The sequence below is a fragment of the Aquarana catesbeiana genome, linkage group LG04, assembly GCF_042186555.1.
Source record: "Aquarana catesbeiana isolate 2022-GZ linkage group LG04, ASM4218655v1, whole genome shotgun sequence".
Classification (NCBI taxonomy): Eukaryota; Metazoa; Chordata; class Amphibia; order Anura; family Ranidae; genus Aquarana; species Aquarana catesbeiana.
The window spans coordinates 297,126,148-297,144,557 of record NC_133327.1 but is presented as its reverse complement, the minus strand read 5'-3'; the positions used below and the strand labels follow the sequence as shown (position 1 = coordinate 297,144,557).

Sequence of the window (18,410 nt, the reverse complement as noted above, 5' to 3'; positions counted from 1 at the left end):
ACATTAGTAAAGATCCTCTGCATGGGTATAGAATTCCTGAAAACTCATCTATTCAGAGAAGCCTATCCTGCCTTCAGCTAATAACTGAATCTTCTATTTCTCCCATCAGTCCATCCCTCATTACTTTGTTCCACCAACCCCTCCCTATTAGGCTAAGCCCCCAAGAGCAGGGCCCTCCAAACCCCTTTGTATCGTCTCCCTTTATATTATAAAGTGCTGCACAAACTAAGGCTTTATTATACAGGATTTATATAGAGCCAACAAAGTGCTTCCATTAACACATACCAGGAATCCCCACACAGCCTACCTTCCAAGTCCAGCTACGCAATGTACAGCAATACAGCAGCCAGGTTCTTCACGAAATTTAGCTTTAAGTAGGTTTAGCCAATCATCTACGATCTGACTGGATGGTGGGGCTCCGTCATCAAACGGCCAGTCCTTTGAGAAGAGAAGAAAAACTCAGATTCTGAAGCATAGCATGACCAGAGCTTTATACATATAAAAAAAAATAGTACTTTGTGGATAAAATAAAGAGGGCTTTGCATTAAAAGTCAGTCTGTAAATACAACTTTAGTCAAATAAGCACACACCTATTAGTACTAGATTTGTTCAGATAGAACTGATTCTTTTGGTGCAGTGTCATACTGTAGTTAGCTACAACTCCAGTCCCAGAAATCGCAGACATCACTGCAGCCTAAATCCAGCGAGACTGCTGAGAAGGTGTGGTCAGCAGACCCAAGGCCCCTTGCCATTTCAACCAGTCAGCATATAGGATTTCCTTACAGGCAGCAGTGCATGTCACACATGCCTGCTGTAGCATGTACTTTTATAAGAAAGTATCCTGTTTTGTATTGCTTCTTGTATGTGAAATCCCTGGTGTTCCTGACAGTCCCTCTGCTTTCCTATTTAAAACTGACCACACTAAGCAGAACACTGGTCAGTTCTCTAGCTATGCTCTCCAATGAGCAGATTTGTTCTGACATGCCCCACACTGCACAGACATTCACTGGGAATCTCAGTGTGCTGCTGCTTCTCCCCCCAGCTTGTACGCAGCTGAGTAAAGAGGTAAAGTGATCAAAAATGAAAATTTTTATATCTATACACAAGTTTTGGTTTAATTTTTATTTTAAACTGAATGGGTTGTTTTACAAAGGTGATTGTTTACAATCACTTTAATATCCCACTGGCAGTCCATCTATACATATCTATAATATTGGTGGTAAAGTCCTTACCATCCTGTAAGTTTATCAACCAACATCTGCAGAAAAGCAAAGAAGAAATGCCAGGGGAGAGGAGCCGAAATATACTGAAGACCTTGTTCCACAGTACCACTACTCAGGGGCAAAGATTAGAACACCGACAACAATGCCTCAAAATGATCAATTCTCAGACTTACCAAAACCTGAATTCCTTCTTTTTCCACTAAAGCAGTGTCATAAGTAGCTTCACAAACTCTCACCACCGTAGTAACACCATACTTTTTAAGTTCCTGAAATAAATAAAAGTAAGTAGCAGCAAAATAAGCCAGAAAAGCAACAAGCATTTTCAGATGTTCAGAAAAGAGTCTTCTCTTGGAAATGTTAGAGAATGTGCCTCTTTAAACTTTCCAAGTACCATAAGCTGCCATTACCTTTACTGTCCCCCCTCCCCTAACCCCTTTGTTCCCTTTCTTGGTTTAGTCTGTCACCCATGTTTACTTCCTACAACTTGGCACCACCCAGTGAGCAAGGTGAGAATGACCAAAATCAGACAGTTCATTAACCACTTGCTGACCAGCTCACGCAGATATACTGCAGCAGGATGGCTCTCCTGTGCGAACCAACATACCTGTAAGTCAGTCCCTGCAAGGATAGCAGACGCCTGCCCCGCGGACTCCATGTCCGCCAGTGACCCGTGATTGCGGTGAGGCAGAACGAGGAACTGCATATGCAAAGACGATTCCCCATTCTGCCAGATGACATGACAGAGCTACTGTTCCCAGTGATCTGTCATTTTCCAGTAAGCCCATCCCCTCCTACAGTTAGAACACACATAACCCCCTTGATCGCCTCAGAGTGTTAGCCCCTGCCATTTTTACATTGATAACGCATTTTATAGCACTGATGTAATAATGTCACTGGCCCCCAAAGTGTCGTTTGGGGTCAGATTTGTCCTCTGCAATGTTGCAGTCCAGCTATAAATCAGATCACCAAACAAAAAAAAAAAAGTCCTTAAATCTATCCTGTAGTTTGTAGACTTGATAACTTTAGCAAACCAATTTACACCTATTGCAATTTTTTTTAACCAAATATAATATATACACACACACACACACACACCAGAAGAAAAAAAAAAAAAAAAAAGTTTAAAAATTGGTCTTTTGTTTATAGCACAAAAAATAACTGCAGAGGTGATCAAATACCACCAAAAGAAAGCCATTTGTGGGGAAAAAAAAAAAAAAAAAATCGTTTGGGTACAGCATTGCATGTCTGCACAATTGTCAGTTAAAGCGACAGTGCAGCATCGCAAAACATGGCCTGGTCATTAAGGGGGCAAATCCTTCCAAGGCTGAAGTGGTTAAAGCAGGAGTGCCAGCGTTTTTTTTTTTTTACTCACTACCCTGTTTCGACCTAAACCCATATCCAACAGGATTGGTGGGGAATGTAGGTTTTGAAAAGGGTAGCACCAATACCACTTTAAGACTGAGTACAAGTAGGATACTTTTGTCACGTGACAGTGGCACCAATATGCAGCACTGATGAGGCGTGGACTGTCAGTAATATTTAATTTGCAATGGATTTTTTTTGGAGGGAATGGATGGTGTGTTTTTTTTATCTATCATTTTTACAATCTTACTTTTAAATATCCATCTATCAACACTTTTATTTTAGGTCAACCCTGTTGAGGGGGGCGCTTTGCTGAGATATCAGGGATCCAAACAGACCCCCTGACATCTCTCCTTTGAGACGGAAAGGGACTGAGGGCAGAGTCTCCAGTCCCTCTTTGTGCAGCCTCGGCTGCACCAACGATGAATGGATAGGAGAGAGGCTCCGGTTCATTCATAAACTGAAGCACAGTTTACAATGCTCAGTTATGAACGGACAGAGACCGTGATCACTGACTGCATTTAGAAAAGGAAGGAGCCAGTAAATTACAGATTTACTGGCTCCTTCCTCCGCTCTCCATCCTGACAGATCCAGGTTGAAGGGGTTCTTGGTCTATTTTTTTGACTTGGCCACTTAGCAACAGTCTAGAAAATGGACATGGCAGCAATTGCTCGCTGCAAGGCTGGACCCTGCACAAGCAAATAAGATCCATAAAATTATTCAACAGAATCCTAAAAGCTGGTCCAAAGTAAAAATTGTTTACTTAATGGTCCCTGCATTAAAGCAGACCTATACTCAGCAGAGTAGTAACGTTCTTTCCAGGAAGTCATTTGATTCACAATTTGATTTTTAGCAACAGTTGTTTTAAAGGACTAATTCACACCACTAAAGTAAAACAGATTTTTGCAAAGCAGCACAACACACATGTATGTCACCACAATGTACTGATACACATTTTGTTAACCCCTTCCGGACCAGCCACTGCAGTTTTACAGTGGCAGGTTGGCTAGGCAAAAATCAGCGTTACCTTACGTCGCATCGCCTCTCGGCTACTTAGGGCGCACGCTCGCAGTGTGTGCCCTGAGTCGATGCGAGTGACCGCCAGGCACCTGCAATCGTTTGTGACAGAGCGAGAACCAGGATCTGTGTGTAAACACACAGATCCCAGTTCTCTCAGGAGAGAGGCGACAGATCGCGTGTTCATACATAAGTATGAACACGGATTGCTCTTTTGCCCCCCCTAGACAGAACACACCTAGGGAACACAGTTAACCCCTTGATTGCCCCCTATTGTTAACCCCTTCCCTGCCAGTGACATTTATACAGTAATCAGTGTATTTTTATAGCACTGATCGCTGTATAATTGCCAATGGTTCTAAAAAAAAGATAAGAATGCTATACATTTTTTTTTTACCAAAAATACATATCGGCCTAAACTGAGGAATACATTTTTTTAAATTTCTCAAAAAAGTGGGATATTTTAGCAAAAAGTAAAAGATGCATTTTCAAAAAATTGTCACTCTGGATTAGACCCCTTTCACACCAAGCTGCCTAGGGCATCAGCGGTAAGGCGGCGCCATTTTTAGTGTCGCTTTAGCGGCGCTATTCAGCCGATAGCAGGGTGGTTTTAACCTGCCGCTAGCAGCAGAAAAGGGGTTAAATCCGCCCACAAAATGCCACAGCAGCGGCGAGTTCACCGCTCCAAAGAAGCTGCTGACAGGGCTTTGACGCCCTGCCAGCACACCGCTCCAGTGTGAAAGGAGCCGTTTTTTTCAGGCGCCATTTTTAGCGCTGTAGCGCCTGAAAAAGGCCTGCAATGAGAAAAGGGGTCTTATAGTGCAAAAAATAAAAACCGCAGTTGTCAAAGTGGCACAGTGCTGTATCGCAAAAAATGGCCTGGTCATTGAGCAGCCAAATCTTCTGGGGCTGAAGTGGTTAACATGCCTCACTGTATAACAGGTTAGCATGCTGCAAGACAGTGTGACAACCAATAAAAAAGGGATTTAACTTACCTCTATGAATTTGTTTAAGGTTGCATTGGTGGGGTTGTGGGTAATAAGAAACCTCATGTTCTTGTAGGTTATCTCCACAGGAGCTGGGCGGTTCATTCGTGCCATTTTTATTAAAAAAAAAAAAAAGGAAAAAACAAAAAAACAAAAACAAAAACGTGCAATACTCAAAAGCGAACCAAAACAAAAAAGTTAATATGAAAAGAAATTATGTTGAACTGAAGTCAACTTCACTCTACTCCACATAAATTTCTCAGTGCTTGCATGGATGGAAGCAATGGATGTGCAATGAGCCTCCCCAAAAGTAGCAAATCTTCAATCCAGTAATACTGAGGCAAAAGAAATGCAGTGCACTGAGGTTTACCCCATCCAGATATCAGCCCCTTACATAAAGTGCGCTGCCAAATTAAATCCAACACTTCGTGAACAGGTTGACAACTCTTTAGGGGGGTTTCTTGGTGGAGTAGTAATGAATTTCTTCTACAGTTCACTTGTCTGCATATAGGTCATGCTGTGCCTGGCAGTAGTCTCCACTGCCCTTCAGAAACTCCATAAATGTGTGACCAAGAACACCACAGAACTGCTGTTGAAGACAAAAAACAAAGAAAGCAAACTGGAATTAGTATCAGGTTAATGCCCAGCTAAAGAAAAATGATCATAAATCAGTACAGATAATCTAAAGCAATACCAAAACCTCAAACACATTTTGGGAAAAAGAACACTAAACTTTTCCATCCAAATGGTAACTCATTTGGGCCTTGTTCATCAGAGTAACAATGGTGTGTTGACATCAACCTGCAAGATTGTACAGTTAGGCCTCATGCACACTGGGTGTTTTTACAGCTGTTTTTGGATTCATGAGTTTTTCTACAGTCAGTAAATGCATGTTAACCTATGTGTCAATGCACACAGGCTATTATCAGCCTAGAAATTGGTGAGTTTAAGAAGAGTTTTTTTAGCTGTAAAAATTCCAAAAAACAGTTAACATTTGAGCCATGAGCTTTTGTGGGAGTATTCCCCCCCCCCCCCAAAACTAAACACACAAGTGTCAAATTACAAGTGCTAAACGGGATTTTTAAAACAGCTTACCTGTAAAATCCTTTTCTTTGAGGTACATCACGGGACACAGAACCATAGTAATTACTATGTGGGTTATAGGCCACCTTCAGGTGATGGACACTGGCACGCCCTAAATTAAGAAGTGCACTCCCTATATAACCCCTCCCACTACTGGGAGTATTCAGTTTTGTAGCCAAGCAATACACGTGTATACCAAAGGGAGGGACCTCTGTGTCCCCGGATGTACTTCAAAGAAAAAAGGATTTTACAGGTAAGCCGTTTTAAAAAATCCTGTTTTCATACATCAGGGGACACAGAGCCATAGTAATTACTATGTGGGATGTCCCATAGCAATGGCAACTGAAGGGAGGGAGACAACAAAACAAAAAAAAAAAAAAACAAAAAACAAAAACAAAAAAAAAAAAAAGTAGGGCATTAAGAGGCTAGAGGACTTATACTGCAGCCTGCAGTACACTACGCCCAAAGGCAATATCCTCATGACCTTTAACATCTATTTGATAGAATCTGGTAAATGTATAGACTGAAGACCAGGTTGCGGCCTTGCAGATCTGAGCCATAGAGGCCTGGTGATGCACCGCCCAAGAGGCACCAACAGCCCTGGTGGAATGCGCTTTGACATGAGGAATTTTCTTCTTTAGACCATAAGCTTAAACAATCACTTGACGAATCCATTTGGAAATGGTAGATTTCAATGCCGCTTGTTCTCTTTTAGGACCTTCTGGCAATACAAACAAAATATCTGTTTTGCGAACCTGAGCGGTCGCCTTTAAATGTATCTTAACCGCTCTTACTACATCAAAGGAATGTAGTGCCTTCTCTTCCCTAGATCGAGGCTTTGGGAAGAAGGCAGAATATCCTGGTTCAAATGAAAACCTGTCACCACTTTCAGTAGAAATTCAGGATGAGGCCGCAATACCACCTTATCCTTATGCATGACGAAATTACAAGACAGAGCCGCCAATTCCGATACTCTTCTGGCAGAAGATATGGCGACCAAAAAGACTATTTTCCTTATCAAAAGAACTAAGGGAATTTCCCGTTTAGGTTCAAAAGGCCGAGTTTGTAAAGCCGATAAGACTAGATTCAAATCCCAAGGATTAAGAGGTGTCCTGACAGGGGGATTAATTCTTGTTACTCCCTGAATAAAACTACACACCAGAGAGAAGCAAGAGGCTGTTGAAAAAATACCGCTAAGGCCGAGACCCGGCCCTTGATAGTACTCAAAGCCAGCTTCATCTCTGGATCCACACCAGGAAACATATGCCTTCCAGACTATAATAAATGACTCTGGAGGCCGGCTTCCTAGCATTAACCAAAGTAGTCACTACTGAAGGAGATAACACACGATTCCTTAGAATGTGGGTTTCAATAGCCAAACCGTTAAATTTAGCGTTTGTAAGGCAGGATGGAATACCGGACCTCGAGCAAGAAGGTCTGGCCACAATGGCAGGGTCCAAGGGACTCCTATTGCCATTTTTATGATCTCGGCAAACCAAGATCTTCTGGGCCACCAGAATCACCTCTTTCCGTTCCTGCTTGATCCTGCGGAGAAGGCGCGGAAGTAGCAGAACTGGAGGAAACGCATAGATTAGTGAAAACTGATCCCATGGGAAGATCAAGGCGTCTGTTCCGCACGCTAGCGGGTCCTTCATCCTTGACACAAAGCTGTCGATTTTGTTGTTGAATCTGGACGCAAACAGATCTACGTCCGGAACACCCCATCTCTGACATATCGACAGGAAGATGTCGGGGTGAAGAGACCATTCTCCCGGAAACAACTGCTGGCGATTCAAGCAGTCCGCCTGCCAATTCTATCCCCAGAATAAAAACCGCTGACAGACAAGGGATGTTGCTTTCTGCCCAAGCTAGAACATGATTCACCTCTTTTTGGGCTGCACGACTTCTCATGCCCCCCTGGTGATTGATGTAGGCCACTGCCATGGCATTGTCGGATTGAATCCTGACAGGACAATTCCGCAGCCTGAACGTCCAGGATTCTAGGGCCAGACGTACTGCCCGAATCTCTAGATTGTTGATGGATAAGGTCCACTGACTTGGACCATCTCCCCTGGACAGAAGCTTCTTCCAGGACTGCTCCCCAACCTAGAAGGCTGGCATCCGATGTTACCACTTTCCAGGATACTGGTAAAAAAAGACTTCCCCTTTTGGAAGCATCTGGAACCACCAATTGAGGCTCAGACGCACCTGGGGGGATAAGAGCATTGGAAAGTCCAAGGCCTGAACCTTCTTGTTCCAGGCCGACAGGATGGCTTTTTGTAGCAGTCTTGAATGAAACTGCGCATAAGGGATGGCCTCGAAGGAGGCCACCATCTTCCCTAACAATTTCATGCACAACCGAATGGAATGATTTCTTTGTTCTGACAAGATGAATTTGTTCCTTTATGGAACTGATTCTTGCCTGGGGTAGGAATACCTTCTTTTGCACTGTATCTACGATTAGCCCCAAGTACTGTAATCTCCTTGATGGTGTCAAGGAAGACTTCTCTAGGTTGAGTATCCAACCTAGGCTTTCCAGGTAGCTTACAGCTGAGATTAGATTTCGGTTTAGACCAGAAACTGATTGATTAAAAGCAGATTGTCTAAATAAGCTAGGACCGTTATGCCCTGGGCCCTTAACCTGGCTAAGGGAGGTGCCAGGATCTTTGTGAACACCCATGGTGCAGTGGCTAGACTAAATGGCAGAGCCAAACTGAAAACGGCGATCTTCTACCACGAAGCACAGAAATTTCTGATGAGCGGGAAATATATCGGTACGTGGAGATATGCATCCTTGATATCGATTGATGCCAAACACGCTCCTCCTAGTAAAATGGAAACAACCGATCGGACTGACTCCATTTTAGATAACGAGGAGGTGGGAATTCTTGGAACTCTCGTTTGTAACCTAGAGAAACTGAGGAAGCCACCCATTTGTCTTGACATTGTTGCTGCCACATCCTTGAAAACTGCAGAAGCCTTCCCCCCACCCGCGCAAGCGGGGCGCCCCTTCATAATGAGGCTTTGTTTTGCAGGCTTTCTGCCCCAAGACCTCTTTGGGCCCTGGAACTGCCCCTGAGGTCTACCTCTTGAGCTCGATGGTGGAGGCCGCCGTGACTGCCTAGAGGCAGACATTCCTGGCACTGGAGAAGAAGCATGCATAAAAAGGAGAAATGTTTGAATTTCTTCTTTACCGGTAAAAGAACTTTTCCCATTAGAAATCCTTTGGATATATTTATCTAGATAGTCTCCTAAGAACCGTTCACCATGAAAAGGGAAACTTGCTAGAAGCTTTTTACACGGTGCTTCCGCTGACCAATTTTTCAGGCATAGGACTCTGAGTATGTACTAGTCCCAGCATAAGTCGTGAGGCTTGAATGATAGAACCTTTCATAGCATCCACCGTAAAACATAGTGCATCTGATACGCCAGCCCATTGCTGGGCCTGCTGATCAGGAAGAATCTTAAGTATCTCCACAAACTGGTCCTTTATGGACTGAGATACCCCAATTGCCGCAAGAACCAGCTGCACTACTGAACCTGCCAGAGACATGTTGTTCTTAAAAAGAAGTTCCAATTTTTTATTGGTTGGATCTTTTAACATTTGTGCATTGTCTTTTGGACAAGTGAGATTCTTATTCACCGAGGCGATTGCAGCATCAATTGCTGGAACCCCCCCCCCCCATATTTCTTATAGAATTCCTCCTCCATAGGATATATAGTGTAGAAAATTTCCTTGGAGGAAAAAACAGCTTATCCGGTTGTTCCCATTCCGAATACATCAGCTTTTTTAGCCAAGAATGGATAGGAAAAGCATCCCGAATGGGGTGGCTTTAGTGATCCCAAACCAGAGGTGGGCTCATCACTAGACTGCGCTACAGGCAGCAAAAAGGTTGAGCGAACCAATTTAGTAAGGGAGTACTAGATGGGGATCTGCTATGCTTGGACCTACTATGGAGAGTGATCATACCATCAATCTTCTTTTCCAAACTAGAAATGGTAGAAGAAAAAACCTCCTGAAGTGTCCAGAGCTGCTGCAACACCAGTCCTCCCTGATGGCTCATTCTGACCGACCACATCACTCTCAGAGGAGGATGACATTCTTTTTTTGGACATGGATTTAGGTTGTTGTAAAACACTCGGACCCTTAGAACCCTTTGAGGAGTTCCTGGTCCCTCTTCCACTCATAGCTTTAATGTACAAAACAGAGGAGATAGCAAAAAGAATACATACACTGCTAGGTTATAGTCCAGCAATATAATGCTGCTATTAACGCCCAGCCTGAAGCACCTCTTTGCTCTTGTGTCCCTCCACAGCCTGCAGTAGCACACAGTGTGCTTTTAAACACTTCATCCACGTGTTCCTGGCGTCGGAGGACGCGCCCCCCCCCCCGCGTTGCCTACGGCTCTCCCTCCCTTCAAAAAGGACAGGATTTCCCACGCAAGCAGCGGACTACAGGTACCTTCGGACCTAGAGCCACACTTGGGGTAAAAAAAAGGCTCCAGGCAGCCACAGCGATTTTTTTTTTTTTCTTTATTATTTTTTTTAAATTGAATCCGGGCTTAACCCCCCCCCCCCCCCGAGGGGGGAATCCCAGCATAGGGGCCACTGACGGGGAGACAATTCACCCCTTTTCTTACCAGAAGATCTGCTGTTTTGGCTGGAGGAGAAGGAGGAAGTGTTCAGCTCCTGACACCGTTTCTGTTTCCACCATGAGGCGGTGAGTGCTCAACACAGCCCCCAGTGGTGACACATAGGCATGACAACATTATTTAGTTAAAGGAGACTTTACATGAAAAATTTCAAAAAAAAAAAAAAAAAAAAAAAAAATCTCCACTTACCTTTTCCCCCACCGCAGGGTTATCTGTGGTAAACCATCAGACCCAATCTTCACCCTTCACGGTGGGCCCAGTAAAGCCTTCAGGAACAGGGGAACCTTGAGGTATCCCACAATCCTGGACCTGCAATAGCACCCTGCCAGTAAAACTTTATTGGCCTAACTATCAAAAGTACTGGATCCCAGGGTCCAGCTCTCTAGAAAGAAGCATTTGCAAGCAAAAAAACTCGTTTCTTCGGATACGAGGCCCGGGTACCATTCAACCTGGTCTAAAAGACACTCTGAATGGATCCGTCAGCATGGCTAGCCCCAGCAAGGATTGTTCCAGTGGAGCTCAGCACAGCACATCTTTACTCGTGACCAACACCTTAGACACTGGCGAAAAAACTGAATACTCCCAGTAGTGGGAGGGGTTATACAGGGAGTGCACTTAATTTAGGGCGAGCCAGTGTCCATCACCTAAAGGTGGCCTATAACCCACATAGTAATTACTATGGCTCTGTGTCCCCTGATGTATGAAAAGAAAACCTTGTGTTTTTAATGAAGCATTCTACAGCTAAAGCTACTGGCGTTTTAAAAAAAAAAAAAAAAATTCAGCGTGCATGAGGCTTTAAGATTACATTTTGAGAATGAGAATGTATGGCTGGCAACATACAAGTCTTAACCAAGAAGCTGATGAGGTGTCGCAGATCTATTGCCAGTGGAGTTTGCTTCATATCACTTGGACCCCTTTCACATTGGGGCCTTGAGCACATTAGCACTAAAGTGCCTCTCGCTTTAGGGCTGTTTAAGCAGTGCTTTTTGGCTGCTAGTGGGAAGCTTTTAAGACCAGGGAAGGGGTAAAAACTCCCGTGTTGCGGCGCTATTCATTGCAATTGGCAGGGAGTTTTGGCACCAAATACAGCCCTCCCAAACTGCCCCAAAGATGCTGCTTGCAGGACTTTTTGGAACATCCCGCAAGCGCACCACCCCAGTGTGAGAAGTCACACTTGAATGGGAGGCGCTTTGCAGAGGCTATTTCCAGCGCTAAAGCGCCTGAAAACCACCAGGGCCTTTTCTGGCACTTTGCTTACATGTACCAAATCAGTATTTTTTGCCATTAAATTTTAAGACACACTTAAAGTGGTTGTAAACCCTTATAGACCACTTTCACCTACAGGCAAGCCTAGATTAAGGCTTACCTGTAGGTGCTTGAAATATCTCCTAAACCTACACGGTTTAGGAGATATGTACTATGTCCCCAAACAAAGCTGTCTTCTGCACATGCGCCGATGTATTTGGCGCTTGGGCACTCTGAAAAGGACATGCTGTGCCGTTTCAAGCTGGGGTCATGCCGTGACTTGCAGATCCCGCACGCATGCGCGGAAGTGACGTCACACGACTCCAGCCAGTCAGGGCTGGAGTTCGCGGCCGCCGGAAGGAAGAGGGGTGAAGAATGAATGCTTCCTGCCAGTGAGAAAATCGGGGACGTCGCAGGCTTCGGTTTCAGGTAAGTGACACATAATGGGCTACTATGCGATGCATAGTAGCTTATTATGCTTTACCTTTGCAGGGAAACAGAGGAAGTAAAACCCATATCGGTCAACCTCTACTCACCATTGTGTGCACTCGACTGTGATAATGTGAAGAAGACTACCCTTAATCAGGGCACTACTATATTCTCAAAGATTGAGATCTCACAATAGCTTGGGGGTTAAGGACAAACAAAACAAACAGCTAAAGAGAAAAAAAAAAAAAAAGTCGAACCTTTAAAAGGATTAAGAAACAGACATCACAGATTGAATCAACTACACTAAAATTATTAAGCCCTAAAAACACTGCTGGGGCACTTTCACATGAGCCAATGTGTATCCATCCGTCAGGTTTTCAGATGGATCCAGACTAAGAACAATGTCTATAGGCAGAAGGCTGTAAATAAAATGTACATCTGCGTATACCCCAGTGAGTTTATGTTCAATAAAAAAAAAAAAAAAAAAGTGCATACAATTGGGTCATACTGGTTAACTCCCTTTTGTTGAAAAAAATATAGCAGTAAAAGTTATAGAACACAGAATTACTACACAAGCCATATTGGAATTTAATGTTGCAATTTGAAAAGGAAAGGTCATTTTTTGTAACACTAAGGCTACATGTACACTAGCCTACCCTGACCATGGCCGTGAGAAAATGCAAAATACAGCAAAAATGTAAAATGCGTTTTTCCGCGGCTGGTGGCCAAACCGGTTTTATCCTAAATGCAATTCTTCTGTGTCCAGGAGAGAGGTTAAAGTGGATGTAAACCCTATACTCAGTGAAGTGAACAGCCTCGGATGATACAGAGATTAAACATACCTCCCTACATAAGTTTTACATGTATATCTGCTCTCTTCCGCTTTCTACATTCTTTAGAAAGTGCACATTTCAGCAGTGGGAGGTGAGTCTGAGCATATACTGAGCTGATTGGAGGAAAGGCACACCACCACTCCACATAGGCAGAGGAATGAAGAAACATGCAGAGCTGTGAATAGACCATCTCTCTGCATCTCTTGTCATTAAGTTACCTCTCCAACACAAATTTCCAGCTTTTATCTCATGTGTCAGAAGTTATCATGCTGACAATAGAGCAGCAGAAAGACATGGGACTTAGGGCTTTGGAAAGAGATAAGTAAACACTGCAGATATATGTGCCCAGGTCAGATTTCATGAATGGGGTTTACATCCACTTCAAAGCTCACCTAAACACGGCAGCTCCTAAACTCTGCTAAAAGCCTATAGGGTTGATTTACTAAAAGCAAATCCACTCTGCACTACAAGTGCAGTCACTGAAAATCAGAAGGGAAGATCTGAATTGAGGGGAAGCTCTGCTGATTTTATCATCCAATCATGTACAAGCAAAAATTTGATTTTCCTTGCATGTCCCCTACGGATCTACAGCAAGTGCACTTGTAGTGCAAAGTGGATTTGCCTTTAGTAAATAAACCCCCATGTGTACATGGACACAGGCTTTTATGGAGTGGAGTTTGGGGGGGGGGGGGGGGGTAAAAGAGTGCCTAAACTCAAGTTTAGGAGCTGCCAGTGTGCATGAAGCCTAAGATAAAACAACTTGGATGCCTTCTGTACACAGTTGGAAGGTTGGTGTACAGAACGCCCACTGAAAGGCAATTTTCTGCTTGGGTGATATTGCACTATGATACAGATCTTATTTTCCATAAAAAAAAATAAATAAATCTGTTAAGGGAGCACAGTCTGCACTTTTCTTTGCCTGACAAAAGTGATAGCCCCAAAGCATCTTGGAATGGGGTATGTGGAATGCACTGCATATGCAGAGGTGGATCATTAGGGTAGTGGGGTGCTAGGACCCAGAGGCTTGATTTACTAAATATGTGTTTTGAAGAGAATTCAGGTAAGAGGAAAACAATTAGGATTGTGCACTGCAAGTTACAGAGCAATAGACACTGCCTATAGAGTTAAATGTATAAAACTAGGGATGCACCGAATGGGTTTTTTCGTGCCGAAATATTTTTATACAGGAGATGTCAGAGACTGGGGACATGGTACAGAAGATCAATGCAGCCTCACCAGTGCCCGTCAGATGCAGCCAGCCTGTGTCCCCATTGCAGCCAGTGAAGGGAGAGGAGAGCCGCCACCGCCTGTTTAATTACAGCTTTAATTTCAATAGCTGCGTGTTCCCCGCTGCGTGCCGTCACATACAGCCCCTCCCCCTTGTCCGCGGACTTTGATAGACAGATCACCCGTCCCATTGGACGGGTGATCTGTCTATCAAAGTGCCTGGACAAGGGGGAGGGGCTGTGACAGCACGCAGCAGGGATCACGCAGCTATTGAAATGAAAGCTGTAATGTTCCCAGCGCTGTAATCAGACAGGCAGCAGCTCTCCTCTCTTCTACGATATAGGAAGCCCCCGATAGGCGGCACCAGCGGCGGGGGCGGAGCCCCACCCCCACCCCATTCGGTATTGGCAAAAATTCTTTTGGCTTTTTGCAGAAAGAGCCATTTTCGGCCGACATGTTTCGCAGGCCAAAATTTCGTGGGAAATCCCTATATCAAACTGCTCCAAATAGAAAATTAAAAAATATTTTTTTTTGGTAAATCAATGGAGCAAACAGAGGAAATTTCTCAAATGTGACTGAAAAGATGCAAATACACCAACTACAACATGAGCAAAGTATTAGGCCCCTTTCACAAGGGCGGACCGTTGGGGTTCGCCATGTCAGTTTTTAGGTGGACCTGAACAGACGCTCCACGCAGGTCTATGGAGTGATGGATGCCAGCTGTGACATGTCCACTGACATCCGATCCGCTAAATTCGGAGGGATGGAAACCCTATTTCAGGGATATGCAATTAGCGGACCTCCAGCTGTTGCAGAACTACAAGTCCCATGAAGCATAGCAAGACTGACAGCCACAAGCATGACACCAAGAGGCAGAGCCATGATGGGACTTGTAGTTTTGCAACAGCTGGAGGTCCACTAATTGCACATCCCTGCCCTATTTTTTCCCCCATCTGTCCGGCGGATCGGATGAAGACAGGCAGTTCGTTTTCATCTGATCCCCCATAGAGGAGAGCAGCGCTCTAACAGGTCCGCCCCTGCAGTGTGCAGAGACGGACCTGTCATCCGCCTGCTCAGCAGGGATCAATGGAGCAATCCCTGCTGAGCAAAGCAGAGTCTGTGCACAGACACGTCTGTAAGGGACCTAAGAGGAAACAGACTCGTGTTAAAGGGCAATGCCACTCTCGCAGGAAAAAAATATAGCAAGAAAATTTGATATATAGTCAACACAATATGACACAAGTCATATTGTAAAAGGTGGTTAAAAATTGCTCTTCCTTTTCAAACAGCAGCTGCTGTAAAGTCAAAACATGGCTCCTGGAGGCATTCTACCCACAACGCCTCCAGGAATTTCATTTACTGCTTGCGTGAAGAACTCTACAAGATACAAGTCAGGTTTTTAGGCATCCTCCGCAACAAAAAAAAAAAAAAAAAAAAAAAAAAAAAAATAATTTTTGGTGGATTATCCTCAAATTTAAAAAGGGATAAAGACAGACATTGCAGCTTTCTGGTCAGATCACTAGCTTGTTAAATTTAGTTACTCACTCCTAGAAATACACAATCCTAAAGACAGTGGTCAAATCACAAAGCTTTACCGCATGTGATAAGGGTATCAGATTACTCATTTGCATAAATTGCATGCAGTAAATAAAATCCAATTCACAAAAAAAAAAAAAAAAAGTTATGCGGTATTCGTCAGAAAAAAGGAAATTGTGTCTGTAAATATCGCATAAAAAGCTCATAAGTCCAATTCAAAACAGACCAAAGAGCAAAAAAAGCATGAGATAACCAGGGTTTTGTGGGTGGTATCGCAAGCTGTATTTGTCAAAAACAGTCTGGGGGTCAGGGGACCTCCAGGCTGTTCTGACAAATAGCTGGTTGCCAAGCATCGGGCCGGGAAGCCAGCTGCCGCGTCCTTAACAACCGATGACACATCAGCTGTCACTAGCTTACCCACTAAAAGCCGATAGTGAATAGTGGCTCTGCCTCTTCAACAACCCTGGTTGGTGGTTGTCAGGGACTGCAGGTGGAGGGCTTATCGAAAACTTGAAACCCCCTACTGAATGCGTAGTAGTACCCTTACCCATTCAAAAAAGTGCCAAAGAAATACCAAGACCGTGACAATTCCTTTATATATAAAAAAGTCCGCTCCCAAAGACAGCTGGCTAGCCAAATGCCTCCTTCACAGTTTGATAGTTCTTATATCGGGAAGGGTGGAGCCACCTGGTGGTCCTACCCCCTCGCGATGTCAGCGACCTAGCATGCACCAGTCGGTAACATGAGGGAGTGAAGCCACTAGGTGACTCCGCCCTTACCTATATAAGAACTGTCAAACAGCAAAGGAGAGATTCAGCGGCCAGTTGTCCTCAGGAGTGGACCCCCCTTTTTGCTTAGTTTTTGGGTGCCAGCAGTGCGCAGGCGTCATGATTGATGGATTTACATAGGGGGACACTATTTTTATATCAAGGATTTGTCAAAAAATGTCTCAGGGTTTCTTACTTTTTGGTGACTGGGTAGCCATACTCACATTTTGGGGGGTCTTACTGAGAGCTGATTGAGTCAAAGTGGAGGTCCGCCCACCACTGCAAAAATTAAAAGCCAGCAGCTGCACATACTGCAGCTGCTGACTTAATAATGGGACACTTACCTGCACTGGAGCTGATGTTTCCATCAGCTGTCGGGTGCATGCCGCCTCCATTGCACGTAAAGGAACATGGCAGTGAAGTCTTACACCTTTACGCCGGGAACCCTAACTGATTTACCACATGTGGTATTTTAACACATTCTTCTGGCCATTAAAACTAAGTGAATCAACTCCTAAGTGGGACAAACAGCAGTTTCTTCCAAGCAACAAAAAAAAAAAAAAAAAAAAAAAAAAAAAAAAAAGTGTAGCACTTGGGGGGGGGGGATCCCAAAACCTGAGATGTACTGAAAATTTCAGCAGCTGAAAATGGTGTTATCACTATTTTGCTGAGAGAGAACACGATTTTACTGTGCTTATGGTGTGTTTTTCATAGGCCATGTGACTCAAAAACTGCAAAAAAAAAAAAAAAAGTAACTTGCGTTGAGGCATTCTTGCCGTGTTTTCAATGCATTTCAACTAGGTGCGTTTTTTTTACTGACCAAAAATGCAAGCAAGATTTACACAACAGAACTGCAATGGTCCAATTGCGAAAGCACATAGAATTTAAAGGAATGCATTTTTAGTGAATCTTTCTTGCGTTAAAAGGTGCCAATAACAGCCATGATACATGATATTTAAAAGTCAAATACAATTACATATTAAAATAGAAATATTTTAAAAACTCAATTGGACAAGTACATCTTGAATTTTCAGCACCAAAACCATTTGATGGGAGAAGAAAAAAAAAAAACCCCACACCTCACACAGTTCCCCAACCCAAGCAAAAATCTTGTCGTCCCCCGTCCAAGCCAAATTGCAAAACCTGGCGGCCCCTCTCCCTATAATCCCAGCCTGACTACAATAATTGAAATCCTGACAAGAGGCTCCACGGAATACTCAAACAGCAGCAAGAGGCAGGTTTAATTAGCAGTGGAATGTGGCCACTAGGAGACACGACCTTCCTATACACAATGGCGGTAATAGGTGTATGTACCATGGTGATCAGAACAGATAAATGAAGCAACAGGCAGAAGGAAGCCGCAGCAGGCTGTGAGGGCGAGGTGCTGACCTCCAGGAGGAGATCGGATTGTCCAGACAAGACCTGACATGTTCCAGGCACTCCATCATCCCCCATACACCGCACTGAGCTGGAATGGCTGAGCGATGTGCGCAACACCTCCCCCAGCAGTCACTAGGACATGGAAATCCCGACTGTGCCCCCCTTCATCACTATCACCATGTCGCATCGGATGAGATGTTATCAGCTGAAAATGGCCCCGGCGAGACACCAGAAAATGGCAGCGTACAGATTGCAGCCCCACAACGTAACACGACCAACACACACAGTGACTCCTGAGACCACAGCGCCGCGATACTTACAGGGCTATGCTTACTCATTGAAGATTGTATCTTAATCATACAGCCGGTCCCTAGGAAGAATCGCTGGAGCAACCAACGGGCGGTCGGTGATGTAGCATACAGCAGACGGCTGTTTCCCGTGCCTAGGGTGCGGTGTTGTGGGCTCCACAGACGGCTTGGACGCGGTCCCTACCTCCTCTCTCTGACTTCTCCTCAGTAACCAGTAAACAGCATGGGACGCAACGCACGCACACCATACAGCGACGCCGGTCTGCCTGCGTCACCCGACCTAGATTATATATGAGCCATGACGTGTCCAGCCCTTCCACCAATCTCCTCTCAGTTCGCGGCCATAATATGGAAGATGGGAG

At 44.3% G+C, this 18,410-nt stretch overlaps 2 protein-coding genes across 4 annotated transcripts in view; both read right to left on the bottom strand.

Annotated features, from left to right (window-relative positions):
• PTP4A1 (protein tyrosine phosphatase 4A1) overlaps positions 1–5,026 on the bottom strand; it is a 17,701-nt gene extending 12,675 nt beyond the window's left edge. Inside the window, exons 1-3 of one of the 3 annotated variants that reach the window (XM_073626728.1) lie at positions 4,598–5,026; positions 1,397–1,489; positions 308–438 (exon numbers count right to left, since the gene is read on the bottom strand). In XM_073626728.1, coding sequence (XP_073482829.1) covers positions 308–438; positions 1,397–1,489; positions 4,598–4,702 — 329 coding nt within the window. In that variant the 5' untranslated portion in view covers positions 4,703–5,026. The remainder of the gene's footprint in view (positions 1–307; positions 439–1,396; positions 1,490–4,597) is intronic. The other 2 variants (XM_073626727.1, XM_073626726.1) reach the window with 2 other exon arrangements.
• LOC141140015 (uncharacterized) lies at positions 4,715–18,410 on the bottom strand. The gene is made up of 2 exons (XM_073626729.1): positions 18,061–18,410; positions 4,715–5,177 (listed from the first exon to the last, which is right to left on the bottom strand). Exons 1-2 carry the CDS (start codon positions 18,097–18,099, stop codon positions 5,082–5,084), a joined length of 135 nt encoding a protein of 44 aa, XP_073482830.1. The 5' UTR covers positions 18,100–18,410; the 3' UTR covers positions 4,715–5,081.

Bases quoted from the DNA above. Each gene is read 5' to 3' on its own strand.
- LOC141140015 (XM_073626729.1), bottom strand. From the start codon at position 18,099: ATGATTAAGATACAATCTTCAATGAGTAAGCATAGCCCT. The intron at 5,178-18,060 runs GTAAGTATCGCG...TGTCTTCAACAG, and splicing joins CAATGAGTAAGCATAGCCCT to CAGTTCTGTGGTGTTCTTGG.